Here is a 19428-nt window from a genome sequence, read left to right as displayed (position 1 = left end):
TTTCTGTACATGGAATACGCTCAGTGCTTGAAGTTTTTTTCCTCTGTGTAATTCGTTTAAAGTCCTTTTGTGGCATCTGAGTGGTAACAGAAGGCTGCGTGGGGCCATGCACAGCCACACACTGTAAAGCTTTAGAGGTGAAAGGAATGTCCTGATACCTTCCCTTAAAATCGGTATTTTTTTCATTACAAAACCAGTTTTTGCTTTTTTCTTTAAAAAAAAAACACCATAAACGCAGCACTGCTACTTCATATGTTTTCACAATCACTTTTACACGAGAATTATGAATAAAAAGACTGCACACTGTGTGGAAAGGAAGAAGCACGAACGTGTCTTCCGTGTGATTGTGTCAAATTAAAACAACTAACCATGCAATTCGAGTGTTAAAAAAAATTAAGGAGTTTTGGTATATCTTGAATTGGGGTGGGGTGGGGTGGGGTGGGGGTGTCAGAAGTGCAAACGTCCAATATGAATTGGATTTTAAAGAAAAAAGAATAATTCAGGTGGACAGTCAGTACCATGTTCCTGCTTCTTTTGGGTGACATCTGGACCACCATCCGGCCTTCCGTCGCCCTCAGCTGCCCATCGGAGATGTGAAATGTGACATTGGGGTTTGTGGACCCTCCTGTCTTCCCACGGTATCCTGTATTTGTGTCCTTATTTTCAAGTCTCATCTTTTAATCGTCCGAAGTCACATCGATTTCCTCCGGACTGGCCTGCTTGGTGGCCAGCCTCCAGCGGTTTATGTGATGGGAACCCTTCTTCTTCTGCTGGGACTCGGAACCCTCCTCCTCCAGTTTCTGTCTCTTAAACTTCGTCCTCCGGTTCTGGAACCACACTTTTACCTGTAGAAGAAGGGGTTGGGGGTCAGTACCATCGAGCACGAATGCCTAAAAGGTGCGTAAACACGCAATATGAATGTTTTTTTTAATATTCAGGATATATGTGTATATTATTTGACAGTTTAGTGACTACATAAAAAAACGTGAACCTCAAGCATGATGCACGCAATAAGTAGTCCAAACTGTTTAACACACTCTAAATCCACTCATGCTGCCGATCAATGGGGAATTAACTGCATGTAAATCGATAAATTGTCTGGCCCCGCTTTGTCACTCCCTTCAATGGCAAGTGAGCTGCATTTAATAATATAAGCCCTCAGTGTGCTAATTGAACTACGGGATGCTTCGTTTCTCTCTTCTGCTCCTTCCAAAAGGGCCGATGGGCTCGAACAATGGCTCAAATATGGCAGCGCGACCCAGCGAGGCCGCCACCTTCTTTGTACGATCGAGCCCATAAAATGGTTAACTGCTTAATTTAGCCTCCGTTTTGAAAGGCAACATTCTTATTCAGTGTGCACACTCACAACAAAGTCATTCAACCCCCCGAAATGAGGTTAGGCCCATACAATGAGGGGGGCATTTGATCCAATGAAGACTTATAGTATTACGCACAATTTATCACAATGAAATTGCACACAAAAAGCTTTTTTTGCAAATATTCTAGCATATTTTTTTCACATGCAGCGCAATTGTAAAATAAAAAATGGATGATATTCTTACCTGAGTTTCTGTGAGGCTAAGGCTGTGTGCGAGTTGTTTCCTCTCTGCACCCACCACGTAATGGTTTTTCTCAAACGCATGTTCAAGCCGTAGTAGTTGTGATGGAGAGAAAGCCGTCCGGATTCGTTTGGGTTTTCTGGCCAGCGCGTTGTGCAAAAGGAAGCTCTCTGGACTCGTTTCATTACCTACACACCCACACGAAAAATGCAAAAATATCAATAGGTTGAAATATATATTCATGTATATTTGCACGACAGGCCTGGATACTGAAAAAGGGGAGGAATTGCAGCATTAAAAACGAAAATATCTTATCGTAAAATATCCTACATTAATTCCTACATTTGGAATTAATTTGACAGCAAAAAAGGTAAAAACAGAAAAGTATAGTTCTACAATTTAGAATTACACTCATGCAGTATTGTTAATTAGGAGTGGATAGCGTCCGCTTTAATAGTCAATATCCTAATTAAATTTGATAGAATTCATCATAAATAATAAATCACAAAACAACCCTAAATTAAAGGCAAAACTAAAATAGTTCAAATGGCTGACATTGAATCAAACCTAATTTGTTGTTGTATAAATTCTGCAATTACAGTTTAAATATGCTTCGAACAAATAGTTTTTTATTGATTAAATAAACCAATATAAAAACAAACTTTAGTTTCTTTTCCGCTATTCATGCGTAAAAGTGAAGCAAAATTAAAAAAAAAAATCGTCAAAGCGTACCTTGAAATCTGTGTCCCAAGTATCTATATCTGTGTAATAACCAGGGGTAGAAGGTGGAAGGGTCCCTTTGCTGGCTCCCGAAAAGTGGGTGCGGGCTGTGAGAGGACGAGAGCGGATGAGCGGCCAGGGTGTGCGGCGGGGCCACCGGATGAACCGGCACCGCCGAGTTGGGAGGATGGGAGACCGCCTCAGCGAACACCAAGTCCGGGTTAGAGTAGACGCCTCTACCGCCGGAGTGAAAACCGTTAAGGAAGGGGTTCATCTGGCCGGAGTTTGCATAGCTGAGCGCCGCTGGCCTGATGGGCTCCTCGGATCGGGACGCCGGTACCGGATTATCCTTGGCCACTAAAGACTCTATCGTGAAACACCTCTTGGGTGTCGGCTGGAACATGGTGTGATAGTCCGGGTTCCCCAGTTTAAGAGGGAAAGGAATACTCCAGCAGAGTTGAGGAAGAGGAAAAGTTGCTGCGCGGCGAATAACTTGAGAAGAAGAGCAGCAGCTCGGAGGACGTCAAGTAAAAAGTGTCCGTCTGCTTCCCACACTAATCCATGGATGTGATCGCTTTCCTCGGTGACTCGGTGCGGGCAGATGTGTTAGTTCATGAGGCTAATTAGCGCTGCACTGCCATCATAAACAGCTTCCTCTGAAGCCTCCTAATGGCATGCTGATTGGCCGCTGCCTCTGCTGCTCGCCTGGAGGTGGAGAGGAGCTTTAAAGGCGCTTTAACGCGCGTCAATGGCAAAGCGGCCTGAGCGGCGGAGAGGCGGACTTGAACGCAACACGGCAGAGGATTCGTCCACTGAGCAGCCCCCGCCGTGCACGCGCACACGCAAAGGCGAGCTGACGTGAAAAGGCCTCCTCGGACAAGTCGACGCAGCGTTATTAGTTTATTCTCATCTTCATATTTGGCATTGTTGGCCTAGCTTACACCAGGCGGCCTTTAATTCATCCGCTAATTGTGTTTCTGTTTAGACATCAATTAACCGCACTTTCAACCGTGTAAAGCGAAGGAAGGGACAAGTAGATGAAAATAAATCTTCAGAAAAACATAACATATTCTATTTTTTTAGCGGTCTTTAAATTAATTGTGCAAAATCATCTACTTGTGAGGTCTATTTAAGTTTACATGTCCCGCCTCTCTGTGAATTTGTTTTTATGTCAGTGCATCAGCTACTTTCATAGTTTTATTTTTGCTCATGTGGCCCAAGAAGCCACTAACAAAAATACATGCAGCTCATTCTTAGGCGTGTATTTGTATTATGATGGTTAATTCCAGTTATATGTGCACAAGTTCTGCTTTTTTAAGGGAATCATTTTCATATGGCCTATACTCAGTCATAACAAAGATCCTGTTAGTAATACTTTTCGAGTGCTATTTGACGCAAGGCTTCCCTCTTTGCTAGATTGCGTGTATGCAGAAGATATTGCTGTTCTCATGGAGGTTTAGTGACGTCTAGTGGTGGCGAGGAATACATTGACGAACGTCTTTCACGTTTAGACCCTAACCATATACAGTTAAGCTACAGTATAAATTCAACAACATTCTAAGTTTAACAAAAGGCTTGTTTGTGATTGGGTGGGCAGTATTCCATTTTAACTTCATCTAATTAGAAATTAGATGATCTTTTCCCCCTTCTGACACATGAATATTTGTCCATATTGACCTCATGTCGTCGAAAGATAACCTTGACAAAAAACAACCTACTGTTGGAGAGCAAACATTTTTAATAAGGGCTTTTATCAATTCACATGCAAGATAGTGTGATACTATTGAATGCACTGAGATAGAAGCACAAACTGTATCAGATGACACAAATTTAATACTCTAAGCATGCACTTCAAAATTGATATTTCACTCATTTAACAAGAGGAAGCATCTGACACACTAATGGGAAGCTGAAGCAAATAGCATTTGTGTAGTTCCGTCATGTAACATCTATATTAAGAGGCAGTTGGTGATTCACTGAGTTTGCGTGGAAAGCTGAGGTTGATATATCGGTGTGAGGCTAGATAGTTTTTCTGTATATATATATATTTTTTAATAGTACCACTCCTAGCCACCTGGAGGGCAGCCATGTCTACAAGGGCTTACAATGCTTACAACTGCTTAAAGTCTACAAGTATTAAAAAAAAACAGCCCCAGAGAAGAGAGAAACATTAAATTCCAAAAGTAATACACACAGCGTATCAGAAGCTTGTCCTTAGCTAAATGAGGGTGAGATATTGAAGGTTATTCTGCCATTGAAACAGTATCAATTAAATATTTATTGAAGTGAATTTGGGGATGCCGGAACTCAGCGGCGTACAGTGGTCCAACCATCATCATCGATCTCGTTCTTCGTGCGACGAGCGTTATCTTTGTCTGAACGCCAACTCTTCTCTCCTTCAGCCTCTTGGTCACGCTCCCGCTCTCGCTCCCTGGGCTGTTCCCTTACCTCACGCCTGTCGTCACCTCCACGACGCCAGGTGCCTCCTGTGGAAGTAAGGTTATTAGAAAAGTCTATACAATATCTATTCTGAGTTGAGATGTGGTTCAACAGTAATGTCACAGGCAGATGATGCCACCTACTGGCTGCCTTCAATAATGCCTCACTTGCTTTAAAACGGAAGGTAGTTCTGATGAGTTATATACATTTTTACAATCGTATTATGAAGATTTTAAAACATCATAGCAAAGGCACCCAAAAATTAGTGTACAGATCCCCTTTCTAGTCAAGTCATTCAGCGGTAAATGTACAGAAAGAGTGGTATACTGTCTATTACAATATGCTTACCATCATTTTGATCTCTTGGTGGGCCTCTCTGCTGAACATCATCACGGCGGTCTCTATCACGTCGGCGTTCGTCGCGACGGTCGTCTCTGTCACGGCGGTCATCGCGATCGCCACGGCGGTCATCGCGATCGCCACGGCGGTCATCGCGATCAACATCATCTCTGCGAGAATCTCTCCAACTGCCCCCTTCTTCTGATCTCCTCCATGTATTCTCATCTCTTGAGACGCATGCACCATTAAGTTAAACAAACAGTCTTTCCATACAAAAGCATGATATGTTTGCACTTATTCCGGTGCTTCACCTGGGACGATCTCTGAAGCGGTCGCTGGGTCGCTCCTCTCTGTCATCGTCATCTCGACCATCATGGTTACCACTGCGAGGAGGACCCCAGCTTTCCTCCCTAGCCTTCTCCCGTTCACGCCAACCACCTGCAGTAAGAATTATTGTTGACAAATTGACACAAAAATCAAACATGATGATGCATCACAAATGCAGGTGAGGTTAAAATGGTTTGGAAAAATCCATTCCAAAAAGAAGAGTAAAATACCCAATGCTAGCCTGGCACAATTAAATTTGCAACCCTTGATTTCCATCTATCTCAAATCAAGCTACCGGACAATTTACCTTTGTTCTTTTTCAATAGGAAACTAAAAGTGAATGCTTACCTGGTCGACTGAGCGGTTTCCAGGGTTTGGAGTCATCAACACCACGACGTGGGCCGTCATCTCCTCCTCGTCTGGGTCCCCAGTCATCATCACGTCTAGGGCCCCTGTCGTCATCCATGCCCCGACGCGGTCCCCTGTCGTCATCCATGCCCCGGCGCGGACCCCTATCGTCATCCATGCCCCGACGCGGACCCCTATCGTCATCCATGCCCCGACGCGGACCCCTGTCGTCATCAAAGCCACGCCTGGGGCCTCGATCATCATCAAAGCCACGCCTGGGGCCTCGATCATCATCAAAGCCGCGCCTGGGGCCACGATCATCATCGAAACCTCTACGCGGTCCTCTATCATCTCCACCTCTGCGCAGACCCTCGCCTCGTCGGTAGGGCATCTCTCTGTCCTCCTTGTCATCATTGCGACCTTCTTGTCTCCAGTCCCTGTAGAGACAGCCCAGGTGTATAACACTACGGACTCAAACAACAATGAGCATCACGAAATATGAAACAGTGATTTGGTGTAAGAAGTGACGTCAACCCACCTGTCGGGCACAGGACGGCGCCATTCTGATTCTGGCTCAGTGCGCTTCCGCCATCCTCCCTCCTCCTTTTCACCCCAGTCCTGTTTTTGGCAATGACATACTATTCAATTTACCCATCAAAAGCAAAGAAAAAACCCATCAATAGCAAAACCCAGGATCAGACAAACCTTGGCTTTCTCCTCTGGGACACTGCGTCGCTCCTCTTCACGACGGCGCTCACGCTCTTCAATCTCCTGCTGACGAGCACGTTGTTTTCGCTCCTGCTCTTCGAGCTTGCGTAGGCGCTCCTGGTACTCCCGCTCCTCCTCCTCTCGCTGCTCCTGTTCAAGACGTTCACGCTCCTCACGCTCTGAGAAAGAAACATACTAAATGTGTGATTGCACCCAACGACATTCGCAATACAAGACTCAATTTATAAAGCTACAGAATTGTGCATTCGAGAGTGGAAATGCAAATGACCTTTTTTGAGTTGTTCCTCATGAATACGCTGTGCTTCTTCCTCTTTCTGGAGGTAGTAAGCCTTACGTCTGTCCTCTTTACGCTGCCTCTTCCTTTCCTCCAGACGATTTTTCCTCTCTTCCACCAAGCGCTCCTGGAATGCCTTCAGTTTCTCCTATACAGAGAAAGAAAGAACATCTGAAGTGTGCTATGGCAATAATAGTATAGTAATAGTAATATAGTAATAGTATAATAATAGTACTGAGTAGGCAAAGGCTCTACTTTATCTCACCTCATAAATAAAACTACGAGCAGCTGTTATTTTGGACAGAAAGTTCTCCTTATCCTCCATCATGCGGGACATGCGCTTCTTGTGCTCCAGAGCCTTCTCCCGCTCCACTTTCATGTTACTGATCTACACAAACAAAATAGGTAAAATCTGCAATTTACTGGAAGATATGTTTGTTTGTTTTTTATTTCTGTGGCATTTTTTCTTGAAACACACCCTCTCCTCTTCCTGGAGCTCCCACAGTTCCATGTCCTTGACCCGCTGCTCCTCATAGGCCTTTTTGATAAGAGGAATTTCCTCAAGTCGTTTTGCCCTCTCAAAGTAGTCAATCTGCAAAGAGAGACAAGTTGGTGTCCTGCACAGACGTCAATCACAGATGATGGTAATACAAACAACTCTGCATTACCTTCTTCTCCTGGTTCTTCAGACGCTCTTGAAGTTCTTTCTTCTCCTTCTCTAGCTGCTCCACCTGCTTAGCCATGATGAAGTCAGGATCCAGCTCCTCCAGGTTCTGCAAGGAAAAAACAAAAGTCACAACTGACATCATGCTGCAATATGGGGATCAAATATACAAGTCACCCGTGTCGTGCGGGTTACACATTACCTCAATGTCAATATCTTTGAAGGCTTTGGCTCCCAGCTCAGTCTTCTTAATTTGCTCAAGGCGTTCACGCACCGTCTTCTTCTTGATCTGCTCATGCTCTTGCATAATGCGCTCCTTCTCCCTCTCTTTAGCCTCCTGGAGCAAGCGCTCCTCCTCCGCCTTGCGGACCTTCTGCATCTCTGCCTCACGCTGCTCTAGTTCCTCCTTCTCACGCTGAACGTTCAAGCTCTCCAGACGCTCCTTACGCTCTTCAATGGTTTGTCTGCGAGCCAGGATGCGCTGATGGTCTTTGCGGGCATTTTTCAAATAAGCTGCTATGGCCTGCTGGCTCTGCTCCTCGCGCTCTTGCTGAAAGAAACAAACATGACAACATCACAACATGTTTTTGATATATGCAGTGATGTGACAACTGTCCAAATACAAAAACAGCTAACACCACAGAAGATGAGCTCACCAGCGTGGAGACAGGTTTGATGACCTGCAGGGCCTTAGCCAAAGAGGCAGACATAGCAGTCAGCTGGTTCCTTATTTGCTCAGAGGGCATGTTTTGTAGGAAGGGCCCAACTGGAGCATCCTCCTTTGTCGAATAATTCAGGTCAGATCCGAAACTTAAAGTTCGAGAGGTGTGATCGATTCGGACCTTCATAATGAAACAGATTTAAACAACAGGATCAATTATATGTTCTTTTTTTGTCAATTTATGTAACAGACGCAGCCTGTGATTATGATCTTACCTGCAGATCGCAGTGCCTTGCAGCGTCCACAATAGAGCGTTCCAGCTGGAAAGCATCCACGAAAGGAACAAGAGAGGCCAGACGACTGAACTCAATACTCTGATAGATCTGTGCGACCTATTATGAAATCGACACATAAATATGTAACTATAATTGTAATTGTGAGCTTGTGAAACTGACTAATTTATAAGGGCATCAAACAATTACTTGTTGCAGGAGACGCAAGATGGTGTTATTTTGCAGGTGCGGGACATACTGCTGGAGCTCAGCCTCCTTCTCACCCTGATCTCTCACCCAATTCAGCACCTAGGAATACAAGTTGTTTGTGGTTGTTGGACTATGTCGACATAAAAACAATGTTTTGTACAGTATTGACGTAATTTGATTTGTTGCTCTGAGAAAGTTCACCTTGGTCACTCTTCCACTGAGCTTCAAGGGATGGAAGTCAACTTCAAGCCAGTTGTGAAGTTCTTTCACTTCGGGCACTACATACTGCAACAAGTTAAATCTCACCTGAAAGGCACGTTACAATGTGAGTCTTTCCAGATCTCTAGGACAGTCTTACAAATTAGAATATATTGGGTCCAGGTCCTATTATGGGTTATTTTGAAGCTAATATAGTCATCAAAAATTAATGTAAGTGTCTGTCATACAAATAACCCACCATGTCATTGATCAGACTTTGGCGGGTTGGTGGAGCCTGTAGGCCCAGAAGGGTTGCCAGCCGGCGGTGTTTTTCCACAATGATACCATCCATATCTAGAAGTCGAGCAATATCTGTGCGCTCAGGGGTGATGGGAATGGACAGAGTTGCCAGAAGGACTCTAGTGGACATCCTGAGGGTAGAGAAAGGAGGCATCAACAAAAACCTAAATGATTTCCAGCAAGCAAAACTGCAAAACAAATAAGATACCTTTGCATTTCCTCTTGAGTGAGATTCTTGCGCATCTCTCTGGAAAGATGATAAAGTCGATGGAGGGTTCCAGCATGGAAAAGAGCATTTCCAGATTTCCAAAACACAGTAGACACCTTGTTGTAGTAGTTGGCCATAAGCTGAGGCTTTGGTGGCTTCTTGGAAAGAGCAAACAAACCATGGATGTCCTCCACTGCCTTGAACGCTTCCTGGAAAGAAAACGCTAAAGTGAGATGCATAAAGTGACCCTGAATTCTGCAATCGTCCCTCTCCCCTTAAATGCTGCATCTACTTCAATATTCATCAAAGGTAGTATTACTCTGGCTTTATTACACAGGGGTTAAATGCGAGCTTTACTCTTACATGTTATTTCAATGGTACTACGAGGGGAAATTTCTCATGTCAACAAGCCTCCCGTGTTTTGACTTTTAAGACTCCATTGTATTGGTAGAATTATACCAAATTCTGCGAAGAGATTCTGTGCTGACAGACGAACCTGCCAGAGCTCCATGCTTATGGCACTGTCAAGCTGCACCAAACGTGTCTCCAGGTGCATAGACTGACTCTCTGGGTTGTTCAGGTTGATGGCAGTGCTCTGGTTGTGGTGTCGCTGGATCTGGCCCAGATGCATTCGCAGGTTGTCACACAACTTGCGAAACTCTGCTTTCCGGGTGTACTGAAGGCAGAACTTGAATGCTGGAAAAGATACAAGACTCTTAAAGCAAATGCGATGATCCCCAATTTTTCACAGTTAATTGGTTCCAGACCAAACCATGGTGAGTCAATTTCTGTCGAAGTAGATTTCTTATAAATAAATCAAATATTTTTGGTTATTACCTTGCTGGGCAATGTCATGGTAAAGGCGCTCCACCTTGGAGTTGTTCCGAAGCAGGTCCAGGCACTGACGGTAAGACTCCCATAAAAATTTCACCCAGGGAGTGAGCAGCAGGCGGTCAGTACGATCCTGTGTGTCCTCTCCACTCACAGCGCTCAGGAGCACACTGGAGGTAACAACCAACCTCACATCATTATGCTTCATCCATTTACTAAGAACTACCAAAATACTACTTGCAGTATACCCATAACTGCTATCTCACCTCTCTGGAGTCTGGATGTTGTCCAGATCCTCAATGTCCAGGACCATCTGCTGTGATTCCTCTTTGGCGGTTTCAGTTTTGTCTTCCGCCAGCTTCAAGTAGGCCCTAACCACATCCTCTAGAGATTTGATGTTCACCTGATGGGGAAGTCAAATCAATAGTTAGCCCCCCATCCCCTCAACAAAATGACACATGAACTAACGACTGTGAACAGCACCTGCTGGCAGATGTTCTTGTACTGGTAGAGGCCTTCCTTTGCCAGGTGGCTCTTGCGAAGATCCACGCACAGCTCCAAGTATTTGAGCATAATGGGCTCGTGGATCTTCTGCCATGTTCGATGCTTCTTGCTCTTGATGACATCGTACAGAACATCCAAGGCTGGTTGTTTCTTGCCAACTTCCAGAAACTCTGTGAATTTGAGGCAACAAGCGAAACAGCAAGAATGACTATCCAATAATTAGCACAATTTCGTAGTACGTCGATGGGCCCACCGCGTATCTTTTTGACACGTTAGCATGAACGTCAACTCCTGAGAAAATCTGAAGCACTAAAGCGAACAACTTGACTTAGCACCCTTACTATCGACTGACAGCGCTAAAATGGTCCCTTGATTTTTTTAAACTCGATACTTGACAAGCCAAAAGAGGGGCCTTTCTTATTAGCTATTAGCTAGCATCAACGTTAGCCGCGGTTGCTTCCGCGCCACGCAAACTAGCATTAGCACCGCTTTGGGTGACGAGGGTTTGAAGGCTAACATCGGCACACATGACCATTAGCATGGGTGTAATGACACTACTATTTCCACTCACCATTTGCTCGTTTGAGAGCATTCTCTGGGCGCTGAAAATACGCCGGCATTTTGGTGGTTTTCTTGTACAAATCAAATCGCCGAAGTTATGTGAATTTTGACAGAATTCACCAGTCCATCCAGGCCACAGAGTCGCACACGGAAAAGGTGGTGTCTGAGAAAGGAAGAACCTCGTGAGCGGCCTACCATGGGTTGCCAAGTACGTGGAACTCAATCCCCGTGAAAAACTGTTTATAATAAGTGTACATTGTCCTTGCTCAAACAGCAAACAATTTTATGGAGTTGACTTAACCTTAACACAGTGTCGTCCGCATATACGACACATTGAGCACCTTGTTGTGGTGTATGCGTTATGAAACTTACACTTACCAGATGGATTTTTTAAAACAAATCTGGCAACCTTGGCGAAAACGAATACCCGTATGTAGAACATTTGTGGTGCGTTCCCTGAAACACGTTTTTAAACATTAGCCTTCCTTTTAAGTGTAAGATACACGGCATCGCTATAAAAGTGTTCCAAATAGCCTTTTAATGGAAAATGTAACAAAATGAAACAATGAAAATGTAAAACAGTGTATAATTTATTGATTATAGCCAACAATGTTAATGTGCATTTGCAGTAATGTGCAGTGTTGAACCCTCACTTCAAGTGGTTTGAGATAACACCACCTTTTTTATATGCTATTGAATGCATCTTTTACGTCGACTGTGATCGGTTGTGATTGGGCCTGTCCGTCGCCCCGGAAGAAGGAAGAGAGTCGCTATAAGAGAAAAAGAAGTCTAGTGACAGCAGCAACAATCATAGACAGATTTAATCACGTTTAAGGTGCTATTGCATCTGCGCATCATCCATTTCGAGTGTTTGTATATTGCAAGAGCTTTCAGGGTAACTGTCAGTTGCATTTTGATGCTTTGTACTGTTTTTGTTTGTGTTAATTTGTGGTTACTTTGAACTCAACCAGGCATGGAATATGGCAGCAACTGAAACACAGTCAATGCTAAGCGTCGGATTGATTGGTAAGTTAACGTTCGTATTTGTTTTATTAGGATATTTCTTCATGTGAGGAGCACACAGGTTGTGCAGCAGAATCACATGACAGCAGTGTAATGCAAGCATTCCATATACCGTATTTACCAAGTGTGTATCATGTTCCCAGAAAAAGATGTGAATGGAGACACTCTGTGGGTGTGGTGCTATCCCTCTGTGGGCGCACAACTGAGACAGGTCCTGCTCAGCAAGTGCTGTCTGACCCAGGGCAATGAAGACTTTCACACATTTGTGTTTGGCCAGTTCAGTCGTACTTGGTATTACATCAGCACACTGGAAGTACAGGAACCAACAGCTCTACAAAAGGTACAAACAAACAAACCAAAAATAGACATTAACTTACAATCAAATCACAGACAAATGCTGTAATTTTACCGAAAAGCTCAGGCATCACTGGCTGTGGCATAATGGCCAGCACTTCCTCCTCGTCGAGTTGGGTCCACTGAGCTGGTTTCACTCCTTGACACTGAACACCACTGGCGAGCCTCGCTAGCATTCATCAGTTTGCGGAGCAGCAATTGTATTAATTAGTTGACTTTTCTTTTGACTTTTCTTTATTATCTGCAGCAAGCTTGCCATGCATTTGACTTTTTTTGTATTATATGTTAAAACATCCTCCCCGAGAATTACGACCTCAAATCTAAGCGAGTGATTCATATATTTTGTGCAGCCATACTTTCCACTGTATCACTGTCAGCACATCATTTGCTTTATTTCAGTATTTCATCTGTCCGTTGTCTAGGTTACTCATTTTTCAGTGGTAGTAACGGCAAAAGACTTCAACCCTGAGAAATATGCAGCACTTAATCGGATACTGTGCAGGTACAGTGTTCATCGAGCAATTCAGTTAAAGGAGTACCTTTTTATATTAACGTGATGTATTATTCAGGATGTACATCAAATATGGCAGTCCAGTGAAAATGATGGAGGCCTACATCACTGTTCTCACCAAAGGTGTTTGTCAGAGTGAAGAGAACGGCTCATTTCTAATCAAGGACTATGATGTTCAGAAGGCGTTCCTGGCAGGTTCAATCAAAGGTGAGATATTGTTTCCCTTGATATCAATTGGAAGTGATGGAAATTATAGATATGACACTTTGCCAGATTGCCTGACTAAAATGATGTCTTTCTGCAACCGTGTGCTCATTTGAACCCAGATGTGGTGTCTCAGTTTGGCATGGAGACCATTATCCTCTACACTGCTCTCATGTTGAAAAAGAGGGTTGTTGTCCACCATCCTCGAATTGAAGCCTTGTTGGAGTTCACCAGGTACAAAAAAATCCATCCAGTCCTTTGAGTGGAATATTGACTGCAGGATATTTAGACGGATATGCTCTCCTGTTAATCTTAACTTTCTCCCTTTAGAGTTCTTCCGGCCCTGACGTGGCACAGGAAAGACTGGTCCATTCTGCACCCATATGTACACCTGACTTATACTGAACTAGGTCATCTCACTAAATGTCCCGGTGAGGAAGTGTTGTGCTTCATTTGCTTCACTTAATGGAACATTTAACTTTTGGGGGGAATTCTGTTGTAGTCTTGCTATTTTTTGTGCATTATAAAGATAGAAAAACAGCTAAAAGAGGCAGCGAAATAATGCATCGAATGGGACACACCTATTCCACCTACAAAGCGCTCTATGAAAACACCTTCAACAGTGTTTTATATGCTGTACCTGCTGTGACCATGTAGTAACAGGCACATTCCTGATAACATGTAAGATTTACAGTATTTTGCCGTATTTTGGTTATTATTACGCATTACCGGAGCTTCCTTCACGGGCGGATTGATTTCACAGCCCACAGCAAAAAATACTTCCATCAACAGCAGCAGCAGCATGGAGAGTGAGTTTGCTACCATGAACCATGCCAAACTTTGTTGAGCCACCACCAACAAGTACCTTTTCCTTTAACTCTGCCAGGCATAAAATCTTGTTGCTGGGGGCTAGGCAGCTCCAGCTATACTGAAACACCAAGCCATTCTTCCAGCATTATCATGTAGGACAAAGTGCACTACTTATCTACAACCAGCAGGGGTGCTGTTGGTTCAATCTGCCCGTGCTTGCATGGGTTTTTAATTTAATTAATATTTTTATAGGATATAATATATTAATAAATAATGCAATTTTGTGGTGGAATACAGCCCATTATAGGCATGTTTAAGCAAATGGTTTTAGCATTTTCAAGCATGAAATGGCTGAATATATAACCAAAATATGGCTAAAATACAAATACAAGGCATTCATAAGACATTGAAAGATGCTGTGATGATACATATGTTGTATTTCTCACTGGTTAGTAGGTGTCAGTGGTTACTAACGTTTCGTGAGATGCACACGCACCAGACTTTTATTGAATGTTTAAATTATAACAAAATAATCCCTAACATAAGATACTATTGTGGCCATAACCCATGCCAAACTAAAACTCAATGCTTAACTACCGCAACATGTCTTACAGCAACACATGCAAGTACGAGTATTATTCCGATCTGATGAATTTTGTGTTGTGGGGATGATACTCTAATGTTTGCTTTCTTTCATCTAAAGTGTGATTTATTTTTTTCTCTACAGCATATATAGCAGGATTTGTGGATCCAGAAGTGAGCAATAGATTGGACCTGTTTGATGTGTACGTGAACCTCCCAGAGAGCACTATCACAGTTTCGCAGGGTGCCAAAGGTGCTGTCCTATATTAAGAAAAAAAAAACAATATCCCGATGATTTTTTGACCCCAGTGAGTAGGACATTGTTTTGTTCCAACACAGAATCCATGATGATGGGGAAGTTACACAAGGACATCGGACAACTTATTGTCCAGTCCGCAGAAGACACAGATAAGTCAGACAGTCAAGTCATTAAGGTAAGAATTGTTTGTGTGGTTTGATTTCTCCAAACATGATGTCCATATGTTCAATTGCAGGACATTTCCATCAAGACCAAACAGATCCTTGCTCATTTGAGGGCCCTGGCAGATGAATGTGAAAGCTCTAAACTCACCTTGGAACATTTACAGCAGCATCACTTCCCCCCGGCAACGGAAAACTTCCTGTTTCATCTAGCGGCTGCTGAGCAGATTTTATGCATATGATGAGCCTGCTTTCGGATGCTGTGTAGTGACAGGTACCATTGTCACCACTGCAGCGACTCTTCTTATGATCATAAACTGTGTGCCGGTGTGCCATATATCCATTAATTCATACATTTTCTATCGCTTATCCTCACGAGGGTTGCGGGGGTGCTGGAGCCTATCCCAGCTGTCTATCTTTATTTATTTAGAATAATTGTCTGATGATATGGTGAAAAATTGGTGGACCTAGCTCCATGTTTGATGAATTTATTAAAGTTTTGTTTTTTTAGGGCCTTCCACCGGCTTCGTGGTCAATCTATTTGGGAAGGAAACATGGTTCCTGTTGAGTCCCGTCCCTGAAATTTTGCACACTCGTGCGGAATAATTGTCTGATGATATGGTGAAAAATTGGTGGACCTAGCTTGATGCTTGGCCTCAGGTTCCGACCCTCGCCTCCAGTTTGCCCACCGGCCAGCCACCGTTTCCAGTTTGCCTGCAGGCCGGCCGCTGCAGTCTGTGCCCTGCCGCCGGCTTCGTATTGCTCTTTAGTCACCGGCAGCCGCAGTCTTCATGTTGCTCTCTAGTCATTGCCGTCGCCATTGCCGTCAGTCCGCTGTCCCGCAATCTTCAGCAAAGTAAGACAAAGCTTACATTAGCCACGACTTTACCATTGAGAAAACACAGTATATGATTGCCCAGCATAACGATTACAGTCACGGTGTCATGAAAAAAAATCCCATCAAATATCAACACAATAGATAGATTTAGAACAGACTTGGCCAGTCGTGTGCAAGAATAACCTATTTACGTGGCTTAATACAAGTAATTTAACAGCGATTTCTTTCATAGACAGTACCGCAAAGCACGCTGGGATGTGCGCCTATCGACGCTACATTATGAAGAGGACAAGGAACTGCTGATTATGATGCGGGCGAGGGAGGATGTTAATTAAGGGCCTCAATTCTTGAAATTCTTCTCCTAAAAAAATACTTTTATGCAACTCTTGGCTATGTTATCTGTATCATGTTTCATTTGTGTGCTTTCAACATATACTTGTTAGTCCAAAATACAGTACACTTCAAAAAGACGTTTGTGTGTTTTCAAAGTGGCCACAGGAGGGCGATAGAGGCTGATATCAACTACGTATGTATGTCCGTCACAGGCCACCGTCACAGGAGTATAAAGTATTATTTCTCTTGTTATAGTGTGTAAAATCATTGTGAAACACGACGTCACATCCGCGCTGTAACTTCCTGTTTGCACTTTCTGGTTTCGTCCGGAACATGGCGCCGACGATCCCAATTACTCTGTGTCAATCTGTTGGCAGCCAAGCTGAAGTATTCTAGAGGGAATGCCGTCTACTGTTTGTAAAACTAATAGAGGTGAATGTTGAAAGTCTTTATTGAAAATGCTTGAGAATATATTCCATGTGCATTGCTTAATTTTTAGAAGTTTTCAACGCTGTTGCAGGCATGTTTTTGGCCAGCAAAGGGGGGGGGGTTGAGCGTGAACCAGGAAGCGCGGGGATCTCGTGTGTGCGCGCGCTGTTCTCTCGTTGCTGGCTAGTCGAAAAAGAAAGTTGACCGGAAGACCGCAGGCAACGAAAATACTGACAATTAACACCGCCACGACCGTGAAGAAGTGCCGAAATAAACGCCAATTTATTTCGGTATGGAGTCGGCGTTCCAACACTCTGACGGAGAACACTGGAGTTGCCATGTAACTCAGACGCCCCACAAGCAATGCTACAAGGTCAGTATCAAAGTTTTAAGTCACGTTGAAGCACGAATAGTGGCGTTTCGCTCCGACAATAGGACAATATACAGTATTTAAACGATGTCGAAGTTGACTATCTAAAGCCGAGGTCGTCGTTTTCTGGACATAATTGGCGCGCAGCATGCTTGAAATAACGGAAGCAATTGTTTCAACCGGTTCATTTGCAATCCATAACATAATGTGAACGACTTTGGGCCAAATTGACAACGATTTTTTAAAAGTATCTTTCGCTACCCTCGTCATAGTCAATGACAACTGAAGCTAAAAGTGGTTTATTTGGTAATATTTCGGGGGACGTGATGAGCATCATTGTGACAACGGAAGAGAAAGCACACTCATAACCCTTCTGCCTTATTCGGTCTATTTTAATGGCGACTAAAAAACTTACTTCTGAACACTGCATCATTACAATAAGTATTCAGTGCAGGAATGAATTTTATAAAACTGAGTATGTCATTACAGCAAAGGAATAGCAGCTAATCTTACAACTTGTGTTACAGATGAAAAGCCGCTTGTTGCTTAACAGCCCGTGGGATCCCTCTGCATCCATCTCAACATGAGCTCCAAATCGTCATCTGATGCCACAGGTTCTCCATTGGACAGTTTCACCTATTGCACGCACAAGACGGCATTTTCTGGAGCTTCAACCTTTTGCGTCCCTCGGCAGTCTGTCGGCCCCCGGGGAAGGACTCATGTAATCGTGTTGGCAGACCATCAACAACATGGCGTCGGCGTTCTTCACAGGTAGGAAGACTTGCTCAAGTAAATGACACGATGGCCTTCATACATGTAGCACAATAACACAGGATAAATGAATAGATGACAAAAGATATGCAATTCATACACGAGTGCCATGACTAATGCTTTGGCTGTAAAGGTTGCTCTGGCTGTTACAGTACAATGTTAGCCGGCCACATGGAGGTCATTATAATTGGCCTACATGTCTTCCCAGCTCTGACAACTACTCTCTTCTTAATCACCACTTGTACTTTTTTATCTTAAAGCTAAACCAACTGTAACACTTGTCTATATGAGTGGAGCATCTGTTGACAACAATGGAAGTATTATTTTGCAAGAATTTAGTCCTGTAAGTACTTACAAATAATGTCACACTTTGTATAAGGAATATTTTTCAGTATTTCCGGGTTACAATCACTCCACTTGTTGTGTACTTTTTGGACCTTTAAATCCATTTGTGTCTATCTTTATTTACTCAATAATAGTATTTATAGTATTTTAAATGCATGCAAGTGACCACTATATGTCGGAATTTCCCAAGAAGAATAGCAGTACCTAAAAGACACCACTACATGGCGAAAATTCAAAAGTTGCAGTAATTTTAAGTGACCACTAGATGGCGGAAATTCACTAGTAAAGTTGCAGTAATTTTAAGTGACCACTAGATGGCGGAAATTCCCAAGTATAGTTGCAGTAATTTTAAGTGACCACTAGATGGCGGAATTTCCCAGGCAAAGTTGCAGTAATTTTAAGTGACCACTAGATGGCAGAATTACCCAGGTTAGGGCTAGGGCAAGGGGCTGGGGCTGGGGGTAGGGGCTAGGGGCTAGGGGCTAGGGGCTAGGGGCTAGGGGTTTAGGGTTTAGGGTTTAGGGTTTAGGGTTTAGGGTTTAGGGTTAGGGCTAGGGTTAGGGCTAGGGGTTAAGGGTTAGGGTTAAGGGTTAGGGTTAGGGTTAAGGGTTAGGGTTAACGGTTAGGGCTAGGGTTAGGGTTAGGGCTAGGGCTAGGGCTAGAGCTAGGGTTAGGGTTAGGGCTAGGGTTAGAGGGTAGGGCTAGGGCTAGGGCTAGGGCTAGGGTTAGGGTTAGGGTTAGGGCTAGGGCTAGGGCTAGGGTTAGGGTTAGGGTTAGGGGTTAGGGGCTAGGGCTAGGGCTAGGGTTAGGGTTAGGGCTAGGGTTAGGGTTAGGGTTAGGGTTAGGGTTAGGGTTAGGGTTAGGCTTTGAGTAAGCTCCTCCCCCTCTGGCTGAGGAGGAGGAGGGAAACGCACGGTCCTTCCCCCGGGCCAGACCTCCTTCCCGGTCCCTGGAAGCAGGGACCCAACGAGCCCCCGCCCTGTTCCTCATTTGGGGACGTTCCCTTGAACTTTGGTCGCCACGAGAGCGCCCCCTACCGTAGCGCACCACAGTCCATTCCCCATCCGTGGGGTACATAATGATCAAATGTATATTTTTTTCTTTTTTCTTTTGTAATTTTTTGTGTTTTTTTTAGTTTTTTTGAAGAGAAAAAACAACAACAAACAACAAGTTTTAACAAAATAAAATGTCTAAATTAGACTTAGAAAGTTGGTGTGCTATGTCGCAACGTTTCGATCGACTAGGATCTTCCTCAGGCGTAGCACACCAGTCAAACAAAAGGTCCTTCTCCTTC

General features: G+C 43.8%; 3 protein-coding genes across 5 annotated transcripts; 1 reads left to right on the top strand and 2 right to left on the bottom strand.

The window, feature by feature from the left end:
- Positions 1-425: 425 nt before the first annotated feature.
- On the bottom strand, positions 426-3002 carry emx2 (empty spiracles homeobox 2). The gene is made up of 3 exons (XM_058063290.2): positions 2292-3002; positions 1563-1747; positions 426-845 (listed from the first exon to the last, which is right to left on the bottom strand). The coding sequence occupies exons 1-3, from the start codon at positions 2680-2682 to the stop codon at positions 678-680; spliced, it is 744 nt and encodes a 247-aa protein (XP_057919273.1). The 5' UTR covers positions 2683-3002; the 3' UTR covers positions 426-677.
- Positions 3003-3997: 995 nt separating this feature from the next.
- eif3s10 (eukaryotic translation initiation factor 3, subunit 10 (theta)) lies at positions 3998-11340 on the bottom strand. The gene is made up of 22 exons (XM_058057400.2): positions 11155-11340; positions 10563-10753; positions 10346-10482; positions 10086-10249; positions 9745-9944; positions 9249-9457; positions 9000-9171; positions 8744-8848; positions 8543-8641; positions 8336-8452; positions 8056-8241; positions 7602-7949; positions 7404-7508; positions 7214-7327; positions 7001-7123; positions 6730-6883; positions 6438-6619; positions 6271-6350; positions 5733-6169; positions 5369-5495; positions 5067-5284; positions 3998-4765 (listed from the first exon to the last, which is right to left on the bottom strand). The coding sequence occupies exons 1-22, from the start codon at positions 11201-11203 to the stop codon at positions 4587-4589; spliced, it is 3696 nt and encodes a 1231-aa protein (XP_057913383.2). The 5' UTR covers positions 11204-11340; the 3' UTR covers positions 3998-4586.
- Positions 11341-11866: 526 nt separating this feature from the next.
- On the top strand, positions 11867-16279 carry dennd10 (DENN domain containing 10). 3 transcript variants are annotated; one of them, XM_078794367.1, is made up of 11 exons: positions 11867-12039; positions 12116-12170; positions 12311-12507; positions 12944-13023; positions 13091-13239; positions 13359-13470; positions 13567-13667; positions 14774-14881; positions 14968-15062; positions 15123-15322; positions 15560-16279. In XM_078794367.1, exons 2-10 carry the CDS (start codon positions 12125-12127, stop codon positions 15288-15290), a joined length of 1056 nt encoding a protein of 351 aa, XP_078650493.1. In that variant the 5' UTR covers positions 11867-12039; positions 12116-12124; the 3' UTR covers positions 15291-15322; positions 15560-16279. The 3 variants fall into 3 exon arrangements, with proteins under 3 accessions (XP_078650493.1, XP_078650494.1, XP_057916873.2); XM_058060890.2 differs by lacking the exon at positions 15560-16279 and having other exon boundaries at positions 11868-12039; positions 15123-15553; XM_078794368.1 differs by lacking the exon at positions 15560-16279 and having other exon boundaries at positions 11867-12170; positions 15123-15553.
- Positions 16280-19428: the final 3149 nt, after the last annotated feature.

This window comes from Doryrhamphus excisus, linkage group LG10 (assembly GCF_037039965.1).
Source record: "Doryrhamphus excisus strain RoL-2023G ecotype Guam linkage group LG10, RoL_Dexc_Guam_v1.1, whole genome shotgun sequence".
In the NCBI taxonomy this organism is placed as follows: domain Eukaryota; kingdom Metazoa; phylum Chordata; class Actinopteri; order Syngnathiformes; family Syngnathidae; genus Doryrhamphus; species Doryrhamphus excisus.
The sequence above is the reverse complement of the archived record's forward strand: the minus strand, read 5'-3'. Positions and strand labels throughout refer to the sequence as shown.

Coding starts and splice junctions, on each gene's coding strand:
- eif3s10 (XM_058057400.2), bottom strand. CDS start 11,203: ATGCCGGCGTATTTTCAGCGCCCAGAGAATGCTCTCAAACGAGCAAAT. Junction 10,754..11,154: donor TGCTCTCAAACGAGCAAATG/GTGAGTGGAAAT, acceptor TCAAATTCACAG/AGTTTCTGGAAGTTGGCAAG. Junction 10,250..10,345: donor AACATCCAGACTCCAGAGAG/GTGAGATAGCAG, acceptor TGTTACCTCCAG/TGTGCTCCTGAGCGCTGTGA.
- emx2 (XM_058063290.2), bottom strand. CDS start 2,682: ATGTTCCAGCCGACACCCAAGAGGTGTTTCACGATAGAGTCTTTAGTG. Junction 1,748..2,291: donor CTTGGGACACAGATTTCAAG/GTACGCTTTGAC, acceptor GTGGGTGTGTAG/GTAATGAAACGAGTCCAGAG. Junction 846..1,562: donor TTAGCCTCACAGAAACTCAG/GTAAGAATATCA, acceptor CTTCTTCTACAG/GTAAAAGTGTGGTTCCAGAA.
- dennd10 (XM_078794367.1), top strand. CDS start 12,125: ATGGCAGCAACTGAAACACAGTCAATGCTAAGCGTCGGATTGATTG. Junction 12,171..12,310: donor GCTAAGCGTCGGATTGATTG/GTAAGTTAACGT, acceptor TCATGTTCCCAG/AAAAAGATGTGAATGGAGAC. Junction 13,471..13,566: donor GCCTTGTTGGAGTTCACCAG/GTACAAAAAAAT, acceptor TTCTCCCTTTAG/AGTTCTTCCGGCCCTGACGT.